Genomic DNA, 11,564 nt, shown 5'->3' with positions numbered 1-11,564 from the left:
GCCGAGGCATCCACCTGCGTGCCCACAGGCAGCGCCGCTGTCACCATGTCCCTGTGTGTCCCCAGAGCCGCTGCCGGGGAGGGCAGTGTCCCCCTCTCCTGGCAAACAGGGATCTGGGAGGTTTAATTCTGATTTAATCCTGGATGTGGAAAAAAAGTAGAAAATTAAAAAGTGTTTTTTTTTTTTCACTCATTTCTGCCTTTGGGACTTAACCCCCCTCTGGGACCCCCCTGCAGCCTGCAGCAGCCACCCCCTGCCCTTCCATGGGGGTCACCCAGGGGAGCGGCGGGAGCAGAGGGGCCGTGGGGCAGTGGGGCAAGGGGAGGGCAGGCAGCTCCCAGAGGGGCCCGGGGGTGCTGCGGGGGGCTCAGCCAAATGACCCCCGCTTTTTTGTTGTTGTTGTTCTCCAACTCCCCGAGCCCGCTGCCTTGGGCTGATGTGTCATTTGTTCCTGCCAGGGGTGAGGGGACCCCCCCTTTAAATTCCTGCTATTGTGAAGGAGGCCGGGTTGGACCTGGTTGTTTAGATGACATCACCAAGCAGGTTGGGTTATAAAATGAATGAAGCAGAAAGCCCAAGTTCACTGGCTCGGCACTTCGCAGGCGGCTGGAGGGACCTCGGGGCTCCGCTCTGAACTTTGACTCCCGCCCGTCCCGGCCTCTCCCCGGGGGCTCCCCTCCGCTCCCCGGTGCCTCCAGGCCCCCGTCCCCGCTCGCGCTGCCCCGCAGGATGCAGATCTCACCCTTGCTGGCTGGTGGACTTTTACTTGCTCTGCTCTCCGTCAGGCTGGAGGCGAAGCCGGCGTCGCAGCTCCCACAGAAGGTAAGGCTGCCTCTGCCCCACCGCTCTCCCGGCGCTGCTCCCCCAAAAGTGTCCTAAGGGTGAAGGGGGAGATGTGAGGGCACCCTGGGGTGCACGGCAGGGTTCTCGTTCCCGGGGGCTTTTTAGGTGCTAGGGGACCCCCCCCTTTCTGCCCCACGTGTGTGTCCCAGGGACGCCAGTCCCAAACCTTCATCTGGAGGGGGATGCTGCGTGCCCCTTACCCTGCGGACCGCAGCCAGGCAGGGACCCGCTGGCCCCTGGCCCCCACGTCACCCCAGGGTCCCCCCTGTGTTTGGGGTCCTGGGGATGGGGATGAGACCCAGATCGTGTGCAGGTGCACGGTGTGAGGCCAGAGCCCAGGCAGGGGCACCCACAGCAGCCCCTGGGCATGGGGCACCCCAAAAGCGGGTACCCCCAGGAGCTGGGTGTCCCGCGGTGCTGTGGAGCAGGAGGATGCTCGGGAGGCCACCGACACCTGCGCGGGGACCTGGCGCAGAGAGGGGACAGGGGCTGAGGGGTGGGACGGGGCTGGGGGGTGTCGCTGGAGAGAAAGGGGTGATATTGGGGAGCCGGGGAGATAAACGGGGGTGAGCTGCAGCCCCAAGGGGGACGGGGGGAGGCCTGGGAGACAGGGGGCAGTGAGGAAGGGGGTGTGCCCCCAGAGGTGACGAAACCAGAGGATGGGGGGGTGGCAGAGAGCACTAACAGGGTGGGGGGCAGCAGCCCTGGGAAGGGAGATCCCTGATCCCCCCCGACTCTACAAAACAGGGGTGCAGCCCAGCATCGCCATGACCCCGCAGAAGAAGGACCGCCCCCCCCCCCCAGCATGAAGGAGCCTGAGGGCTGGCGGGGGGGCTCTGTGACCCCAGCAAGGGAGGGGACACACTGGGGATGCTCTGCCGGGGGGCGAGGATGCCCTAATCCCAGGGTGGGCAGCACGGGGAGAGCGGGGGCACCGCTTTGGGGAGCGGGGGGCTGCCCCGAGCAGTCCCGGGGTGCATCACCGGGAGCTGGGGGGCTTGTTGGGGGGCACACAGCCCCGCAGCGACCCCAAGGGGGGCACCCCAAGGGGGGAGAGGGGTGTCCCTGGTTAAGGGGGTGCAGCTCGGAGCCCAGCGGGGGGGGGGTGCCGTGAGGGACACCCCCTGACCCTCTCTCTCTCCCCCTCATTCTCCTCAGGCTTCCCGCGGGGCGGCGGCGGCGGCGGCGGCGGCGGCGGCGGCTCCGCCTGAGGCGGCGGGCGCGGAGCGGGACAAGGAGCGGGACAAGGACAAGGAGAAGGAGCGGAGCCGCGGCACCGGCCCCAGGGAGGCTCGGGAGGCCCGGGCCGAAACCCGGCCTCGGGCGGGCTGGGCGAGGCTGCTGCAGGACCCGCCGGGCCGCCGCCACAAGGGCCTGCAGAAGAAAGGGCTCGGCAAGGGCTGCTTCGGCCTCAAGCTGGACCGCATCGGCGCCATGAGCGGCCTCGGCTGCTGAGGGACCCCTGGCGGTGAGTGAGGCTGCCCGCGGGCGCTGCTGCTGCTCGCTTGGGCCCTTTTGGGGTGGAGGTGGCCGGGAGGGTCCCCAGCGTGCTCGCCCGGCCGTGGTTGGCGGCTTCAGGCTGTGTTTGGGGGGATCCAGGGCTCCTTGTCCAAGGGAGGAGGCCCCCAGGGCTCTGTGGGGGATGCTGAAAGGAGGTCGGGTGCAGCCCCGTGGGGTGCTCCGAGCCCCGGCTGCCCTACAGGGCGCACACGTCCTGTGGCAGGATGAGCGAGGTACCCGTCATAGGGTGAGCGAGGTACCCATCACAGCCACACGCAGATTCATTTGTTGTGAGGCCAAGAGGATGCAGGAGCCCGCAGGCACCTCCCAGCAGGCAGCGACGGCAAAGGGCAGCGGTTCCTAACCCGGGCTGAGCGCCTGAGCAGCCACGATTTGTGTCCCCGTAGGGACTGGTGGGCGAGGGAAGCGTCACCTCCCCGATGGCACTGGGGGCAGCCCGGCTCAGAGACGTGCCCTTGCCCAGCAGCTGGGTAACCAGGCACAGAGAGGACCTCATCCGGACATCCCGACGCTCTGCAGAGTTTTGGGATGAGCAGGGCCCGCAGGATGCTAACGCTGGTCCATGGCCCTGCTCAGAGGGATGTCCCCCCGCTGATGGTGGCCCTCGTCCAGCTGCTCTCAGTTCCCAAGGCATCGCCCAGCTCTGGGCTCCAAAAAGCAAGTGCGTGCTGCGCAGCCAGCTCGCGGCCATCCTCCCTCATCAAATTCTCATCAGGAAGCTTTTCACCTCACATGCTCAGCCCGTCTCCCAGCCAGGTCAGGTCCTCACCCGCTGCTTCCAAACCGTGTCCTTACCGGGTGCAAGGACCAGAAACCTTCAGCCTGGACTGGGGCAAAGGAGTCCTAGGTCCAACTCCCTTTGGATTCAGCTCCCGCATCTGGTCCTTTCAGGCCGATAATGGTTTAGTGAGGCAGGGAGCCTGAGGCAGAGGCACACAGAACAAGGCTGTAAGCTCTTTAGTGACCCTCAGGGAGGAAGGGGAAGCTTCCCTCAGCCTCCCCCATTAATGCCCAACAGCCAGAAGGCAAAGGGGAAAGTTTTTCTGGCTTTAGCACGAGCATAGTGTTTGACATCAGCATCCCCCCAGCTCCATGCCAGGATTATTCCAGGGGGGCTTTCAGCTTGGAACGGCGAAGTGCTGTTGCACAGCCAATACTAACATGCACTTGTTCTTGTTCCTTGCAGGGCTTTGAAGCAGCAGTCCGTTTTCTCCTACCACGGCCAGGCATGGCCAGCCCCCAGGCAACGCCTAGAAGAGCAGAGACCCCCCCGAAATGGACAAAAGATGTGGCTGTGTTTTTCTTTTCGGTACGAGGAGTCATGGCACCAGCTGTTTTGGTTTTGTTATTTTTTTAAAAAGTGCTCTCTATCTTATATATATTATATATACAAACACTCACCAAGACAAGGGACAGTGCTTTTCCAAGAGACTGATGAAGCCAGCTGTATAACATTGCTGTTTGTAAATTCATGTCATGCATAAATGTATTTATGTTGTAAAGCTATTTATATATTGTTTATAAAGAGATATTTATAAAAAATTATTTATGTAACTAAATGAAAAGTCAAGCATTGTAACATTTTTTGTCCTAAGTAGTTGAAAAAGGTAAAGAAAAAAAAAATCATTCCGTGTGGCATTTTGTAACCTGTCTTTATTTATCAAATTCATGTACAATTTAAATGTCAGATTGATTGATTTTAACAGAGTGAAAGAAGAAATTGTTCAGATGTTTTAGAAAAGTCAGGAGCGAGAGAAAGGCCAGCTGATATTTTAAGCTTTGATCCCATATGCAAAGTAAACTTGCTCCCAATCCTGTGATGCTCAGATTGACCGAATCCTGTGCGGCGCTGCGTGCAGCTGCAAGCCTGTGCAGAGCCCAACTGAACTCACCGCGAGAGCACGCGGCCTCGGGCAACTCATCTATCGCCCAGATCCCGAATCGCACCCGTGGAAATAAGCCCAGCACGTTCGGCAGCCTAGATCCGGAGTTGCTAGCGGTGTGACAAGCGCAGCATTGGGTCTGGGCGTGTTTTAACCGCTTCCAGTCTGCAGGTTTGGGTCCAAATTGCATTCCGTAAAACTAGCTGTACCACTGGGGGCCGTATGGAGATGCAGTCCCTGCCGACAGCAACAAAGAGACCGCACCGGATCCGGCCCCGGCTGTGCTCGCGGGAGCAGAGCTCGATGCTGGAGTTGCTGTTATTCTGGGATCCAGCAGCTTACTAAGTATCTTGTTGATATTCTCGCTCGCCAAGCGTTCGCTGCTAAGCTGCAAAGTCCCTTCCTCCAGCAGAGGTTTATTTAACTGTGCCTGGGACAATACATAGACAGACCAAAATATACCGAGAGCTGCCTGGTAAGGATTCACGGACACAGCTGTTGCTACAGCTTCTTGCTATGTAAAGTGCATGAAATAAATCGTTAAAATGACTCGGAGCTCTAAAGGACACAGCAAGCGAGGGGGCGGGGAGCACAGCAAGTAGGCAAACTCCTGCACGAAGGCTCTTTGGTCTCATTCTTCAAAGAGGCCTTAGAAAAAGAGTGGTGGGTGCCCAGCCCAGCCGTGACGGGAGTCACAAATTATGCCCCAACCATTGTAGCGGGCTGGGAAACAACGAGCATTATGTACTGCTGGGCTCCGGCGCCTAGGACAGGGCAAAAAGAAAGTCACCGAGACCCAGAGGCAAAGAGATCCTTTCCCTTAGCAACCACCAGGAAACCATAGAAACCTCCGGCCATGCTCTCCCCAACTATTAGGGAACATTAGCTTTACAGAACAAGAGGATTCAGCCAGACACCCGACAGCTCAATCATCAGGTTAGAAGCGCGCACGTGGCGTCTCCAGCCCCGTACGAGCAAAACCTCCCTCAGAGGCAGGCACCCACCTCGCAGCGCCCAGAGTCCAGCTGGACGGGGAGCAGCAGCCGACGGACCGCTAAGACATTGCCTGTTGGGAGCAAAATCGAGACCTCGGAGGGAGGCAGGCAGGAAGGGCAGCTCTGTGCCCAGCCTCAGGGTTAGCGAGAGCCCACCCGAGATGCCCCTGTGTAAGGAGAACCGGCCGCCAGGGCTCTGTAGGGCGAACAGCGTGCCTGTGAAGTGCACCCCGCTGGCTCTGTGCGCTTTTAGAGGAAAGGAGGGGCTGTGCCAGATGCTCCTAAAGAGATGTCTGTCAGAGGGGACTGTCCACAATCACCCAGCGAACCTACGGGGCAGTAAGGAATCGCTTGTTGCTCAGACCACGCACAGCGGGTCTAACAGCGGTGTAAGGAGATGGTACCGCTCCTCACCCTCCGGGTCCTGGTCCTTCAGCAACGTGCCAGCAGGGACCACAGGCTGGGACCAAGGTGGAGCCCGTTTCCCTTCCAGCTTTGGCTTCTTGTTGCAAAGCCAGACCTAGAATGAAACCGCCTGCCTGGTGACAGAGGGAATTCAGTCTCAGGAATTCACTCCACAAAACTCAGCTACCTACGGGGAGCGCAACGACCTGAGCCAAGGTTGGGGCAATCTCAGAGATCGCAGCCCGGGGTCGCGTGCAGTCTGGATTCCCACTTCTCCTTTGCAGAGTGAGGTCCGGGGGCAGGGGGGGGGGGGGAAAAGCAGCCTCAGAGCATGGGTCCCTTCTGTCCACCGGGTTTCCTGGAAAAGAGCAAGTCCGAGGAAAAGGACAAAGCTGCATCACAAAAGGGCACGAGCTTGGCAAAAGGAGAGCGAGCAGAGTGGGCAGGAGGGGATAACAGCTGGCTCCTGGCTTTGCTGCTTCCCCCCTGAGTGGGGGTAAGTCACCCTGTCCCCCAGCACGCTGCTCTCCCGCCCGCAGGACGGGAACAAAACGCCCACGCAGGGATGCGAGCTGACGTGGAAGAGAGAAGGCAGCACTCGGGGGTGAAAGTGCACTTGGGAGAACTTTCAGATCAACTCAACCTTAGCACCCACACGGCACAGCCAGGGGCTGGCAGGGCAGCGCGGCGCTGCGAGCAGAGGTCAGCTTTCAGGGCGCTGACGAGCACCTTCCTGGCTTGGCAGACGGGCCAGAACGGGAAACGGAAACGGCTCATTAGAGCCCAGCGAGCATCCGATAAGGCCACAATTAGGGCTCCCTGACAGGGGCTCGGTAGGAAATGAGGCCAGGAGGAAAGAGAGGGGACACGGGAATCCAATTAAGAAGGGAGGAGGCATCGCATGCAGCAGGAAGAAATGGATCTCACTTCACTGCCTCTCGCGTGGTCCTGCCGGGTCAAACCCTCATGACATCCAGCAAAAGGATGCAGGGCCAGCGCTGGAAACCCTCCCCAACCACATCCCAGCACGGGCACGGTATAATTGAATAGCAAGAGCTGCCTCGGATGCAAGCTGCAGCCTCGGGGGGCTGGCATCCAGCTTCTTAAAAGTGAGCTCAGAGCCTGGCACTTAGCAGAGGTGGGTGGACACGTGTGTGCACACCTGGAAGCGCGGGCGGCTGGCGTCCCAAGCTCCCCTCTCTACACCGAGGTCACACTAGCACCCACGGGACCAGCACATCTCCTGCCCTACCTGCCAAAGGAGCAGCAGCACCACTCGGCTTTCAAGTGCGAGCGATTGTGATATAACGCAGGGAGGGACAGCCCTGATTTCTCCTCTTCATCTTCTGCTGTCTAGTGGAAAAGGACAGGAGTTCTCTCCAGGGCTGGTGTCAAAGTGCCTCGCAAAGCCCAAACAGGCCGGAGCAGAGCTTGGAGCTCCCACAAATAAGGACGTGGTTGCCTTCCAACACATGGCAAATCAGTTCTCTTCTCCCAGGCCACGATGCATGTTTTTCCCTGGCACCATTAATGCAGCTTTTCCAAGGCATTTATTGCTGAAGGGTTACAAAGCCCAGCTCAGGTGACAGCAAATCCCAAACCAATGAAGAGGAAGAAAAGCCCAGAGCAGGGGAGCGGTGGAATTTTCCAGCTGGAATGGGACTCGAGGCATTGAGCAGGGACTGCTGGAGGCCACTTGCTCTAGAAATTCCCCAAGCACAGGGGCTGCTTCCCTCAGAATGCAGAAAAACGAAGGGAAGGGATCACAGGGCAGCTTCCAGAGGGAGCCTGCTCTTGACACAAGCACGAGTCGAAAACAAGAAGGGAATTGAATCCAGGCCCCTTCCCGTCAGTCAGCAACTAACCTTGTCAGAAGGGATGGCAGCACTAACCGAATCAGGCAATTCATTAGGTTGGGGCACACAGCAAAAGCCCACGCTCTCTGGAGCAGAACTACAGTGAAAATCCCGGGTAATGAGTTGCAAACTGCCTTTGTAAATGACATTTCTGCAGTGACTCTGGCAGGCTGGGAAAAGAGCTAATAGGAAAATCATTAGGTAGCATCCCTTTGATATTGTTGCAGACGGCATAGGCTATTTTTCCTGCTCCCTCCATAATTAACCTGGCGTACTACCCATAATACTCCAGGCCAGCATTCCCACAGTGGACCACTGCATTTGCATTGGGGAAAAGGCGGCTGTGATACCCAGGAGGAGGAAGACTTCTAGAAAAGCTTAAAAAGCTTTGAGACTCTCCCCTCCCATGCACATGCGTTGCTGATTTAACTGAAGGTGCAACGAACTTCTGCCCGGCCAGGAGACCACAGCACCTCCCAAACCTCTGTCACAAAGCCAGCACACCCGAGACGGGCTGTCTCAGGAAACTCAGCTGCAGAGGGGCTGATTTGCCCTCTGCTTCCTGCTGCAGCAGAGCTGGAATAGGACACAGCTCCGTGCTTTGCCCCTTTATTTATGAAACCATCCCATGTCCTTGTCCTTGATTTCCAGGATGCTAAACCAGGCAACAGACTGCGTCTTCCCACGTGCAAAACAGCTCTGAGGAGCGATGCCTACCCACCTGGCCTGTCTGCCGGCAAGGAGAGGTGTTATCTCACAGTCGTGATGTAAAAGGGACAGCATCACAGCTGGAAGGTGATCCTGCAGGAACCGGAGCTCTCTACCAGCTGCAGAGGTGACAATGAAACACCAAGACGTTACTGCATCAGCACAAGGCAGCCTTATGATCGTGCTGATCATGAGGCAGTGACTGAGACACCAGGGCTGGTGAGATAAACAGCGCCTTCAGGAAGAGTCTGGAGAGCTAGACAGCACCACTTCCAAACTTCAGACCATGAAGATACAGACCTACGGCTGGAGTAGCACAAAAAAAAAAAATGATCTCTGAAGGAGTGAGGCTTCATTTATCCACCACACTCAGTTCTTCTGGAAAAGGAGGTATCACAGGTGAGCGAGTATTTGAAAAACACCCCAACGATATCAAGATTCACAAGCTTCTACAGGAGAGCTAGAGCTGTGGAAAGGTGCTTTACCTTTCACTAAAAGTAGGTCAAATGAGGACCACAGGCACAAATTCGTTTGCGGAACACGGAAATACACGTTTCAGGACTGGTACATGACCTTACGGCATCCCATTAACTACCTACAGTTTGCAGTGTGCACGTTCCCTCAGTCCATCTCTTCTTGACAAGAGAAGGCCACGCTCATCACAGCTACCACACTCTCACAGTCTGTAACCTGTAGCAAATACATCAGGGTATCCTGCCAGGTCTGCACCCTGTGCGAAACAAACGTGCGCCCGTGTGTTTGCAAACAGGGAGCGAAGTGCTGCTCTGCCTGGTCCTTTGCCTGGTTCTCTAGTTGGAAACGGGGGAGCCACCACAGTGCCGCTAAGAAGCGGGGTGCAGGCAAGCAGGCTAGAGGGTAAACACGCACTCTCTTAGCAGCACACCTCTGTAGCTTCAATCACTTACCTCTGCGGTAGGGCCAAACTTGAAGAAATATCAGCAAAATGTCAACAGTCCCTGAGAGACGCCGACCTTCGCCACGGAGCAGAGCGGAACAGTGACGTATCTCTAAAAATTCCGCCAAGAAATTCTACCAGACTGTCAGGTCACAAATCCACAATAAAAATACAACGTTGAGGTCACAAGTAGGAACTGAGACGCCTGTAAACTTTAATTTACCTTTCCTGATGCCCCTGGGTTACCTGCCCTCAGATTACGCAAAAATAAAGTTGACAGTTTCGCTTTTTGGTTGCCTTGCATTAGGTCAGGCACCACAGAGGGCTTTGTGGAGTAAAAAAACCAGAAAGCTCCATATAGGAGTAGATGACAGAGGTCTGACGGGCTGGGTCTGTACACTTGTGGGACAGGTTCTTTGATTTATCCTTTTCCTCATCTTTAAATAAGGAGCAATGCTGTTTCTCTCCACTGCAAAGCTTGTAAGAGGCTCAGATACTGAAGTAACAGCCAGCAGCACCAACTCTGCGTCACCTTTGACTGTTTTACCCCAGCAGGAGGTGGGGCTTTGTTTGGTTTTTCAAAATCAGAGGCCTCTCTAAACAGCTTAGACAGCACTCAAACTTGTACAGAACTCAAAATTTAGGGCAAGTCTGATTTACTCATTGGAGCTGCCACATTCTAATACAGCTCTCTACGTTTACAGCACTCGCTTCCACCTTTCCTGCGGTGAATAAACTCAGCTTCCCTTTTGGACACACGAACCAATGCATTTTCCCATCACAGGATGGGCAGAATGCTAAAAAAATAACAACCACCACCCACTAGGTTCGGCATCAGTTTCCATTCTTCCAGGAACAGGAAGCTTTTCAGCAAAATCCACTTTGTAGGGCTGGTGGGAGAAGAGTCATCTCTTGCCACCGCTCTCTTCTATGGCCACAAAAGCTTCCCTTTCTCCAGCTGCGCTCTGGAACCCTACAAGTCCAACCCCTGCACCCCATCCGTGGAGGGAGACCTCCCAAGCAGGTAGAGGCTCCGTGGCACTCGGCTGCTGGTCTGAAAACTGAGCCTCAGTTTTACTATGGCCTTAGCAGGGCAGACTTGGAAGCAACTCCGTGAGCATCCGTGGGATTTCAGAAGCCTGCACAAGACCGATTGCAGGATGGGTCTCAACTGAAAACCCATCAGGGTCTGTCAGCATTACCAATTGAACCTCCTGTTCTCAACAGAAGACTAAGCTAGCATTCAGCTCATTTAAGGAGGTGGGAGGAAAGTAAAAGGGCTATAGATTTTCACCCAAAATATTTTTGTGAAAAGAGAGATACCACCACTGCTTTATCACGTTCCAGAATTGCCTGATGTTAGTGGGTATCAACTGAGTCACAGCAGGAATGCCAGGGACATTTGTTAGCACGAGGCACAGCTTTAGGGCTAGGGCAGTCTACCAGCACTGCAATCAGCTGAGATCCTCTCTTCCATTTTCCAGCTCAGTGCTCAACTCCATATTAAACAAGCACTAGTACAAGCGGAGCTGCAGAACACGAAGCTAGACAATAAAGCCCTGAAGAGCGGAGGGAAGGCAGCTCCATCTCTCCGGGCGGAGGAGGCAAACGGAAGTTCAATAGCTCAAACTCTGTCCTGCTGCAGTCCTGCAGGAAGCTGGAGCAGCCCGGTGCTGCCATAAACCAAAGGAGGTCAGGATGCTCTCCCCACATCAGGGAGCAGTGTCCAGCGGCGCTCAGACAAGCTGTGTCAGCTGCCTGCAGCAGGCACATGCAATACACCGGAGTCTGCGCCAACCCCACCTCTGCTTCCACCTCCCTCTGTCCCCAGAGCACATTTAAGCTCTGCAGACATCCCCCACAGCTCAGCCCCCACCAGCCCCTCATTCAGCCAACTCTGCTCCCAGTTGCCGCCCTCTCTGCAGGCGCAGGGAGACAACACCGCCTTGCTCTCGTCCTTCTCAAACGGCACAGCACCTCCTGCATCCTTCCCTGTTAACAACTATGCCTTCTGCTTCATTCCTGGAACAGCTTCCCTTTCCTTCAAGCCAGATTCATTAACCAGCTGCTGCAGAGCTGTCTGCCTCCCCCAGGTACTCTGTGCATGTCATTTGTTAATGACTCATCTCAGACTGGGCTCGTTGCAAAGACACCCCCCTCTTTTTGCGGCACCGAGCGTGTCGCTGGCACGCCAGGAAAGCCAAACACGCGAACAGCTCAGTTCCCTCCAGTGCCCCATCCCTTCTCGGTCTTCTGTCACCACCAGGCACGGGACAGCTCTTTATTCAAAGGGCTGTTTCCTCCCTTGCTTATTTGCTGCTCAGAGGCACCGTGCACAGACGTGTAAATAGGGCCCTCGCCCCCACGCAGGCTTTGAGAACAGCAGGAACATAAGGATGAACCCGGAACTTCCAACACCCTAAAGAAGCTTTCCGTG

At 56.3% G+C, this 11,564-nt stretch overlaps 1 protein-coding gene across 1 annotated transcript; it reads left to right on the top strand.

Annotated features, from left to right (window-relative positions):
- Nucleotides 1–571: 571 nt before the first annotated feature.
- NPPC (natriuretic peptide C) lies at nt 572–10,991 on the top strand. Its single transcript, XM_040567858.1, has 3 exons — nt 572–822; nt 2,002–2,311; nt 3,551–10,991. The coding sequence occupies exons 1-2, from the start codon at nt 730–732 to the stop codon at nt 2,296–2,298; spliced, it is 390 nt and encodes a 129-aa protein (XP_040423792.1). The 5' UTR covers nt 572–729; the 3' UTR covers nt 2,299–2,311; nt 3,551–10,991.
- Nucleotides 10,992–11,564: the final 573 nt, after the last annotated feature.

Source organism: Cygnus olor, chromosome 9, assembly GCF_009769625.2.
Source record: "Cygnus olor isolate bCygOlo1 chromosome 9, bCygOlo1.pri.v2, whole genome shotgun sequence".
Lineage (NCBI taxonomy): Eukaryota > Metazoa > Chordata > Aves > Anseriformes > Anatidae > Cygnus > Cygnus olor.
Note: the sequence above shows the minus strand (reverse complement) of the source record. Positions and strands in the feature narration are given on the sequence as shown.

What these genes read in the sequence shown, in the direction of transcription:
- NPPC (XM_040567858.1), top strand. Translation starts at nt 730, where the DNA reads ATGCAGATCTCACCCTTGCTGGCTGGTGGACTTTTACTTGCTCTGCTC. An exon ending in CGTCGCAGCTCCCACAGAAG is followed by an intron (nt 823 to 2,001) that starts GTAAGGCTGCCT and finishes CATTCTCCTCAG; the next exon opens with GCTTCCCGCGGGGCGGCGGC.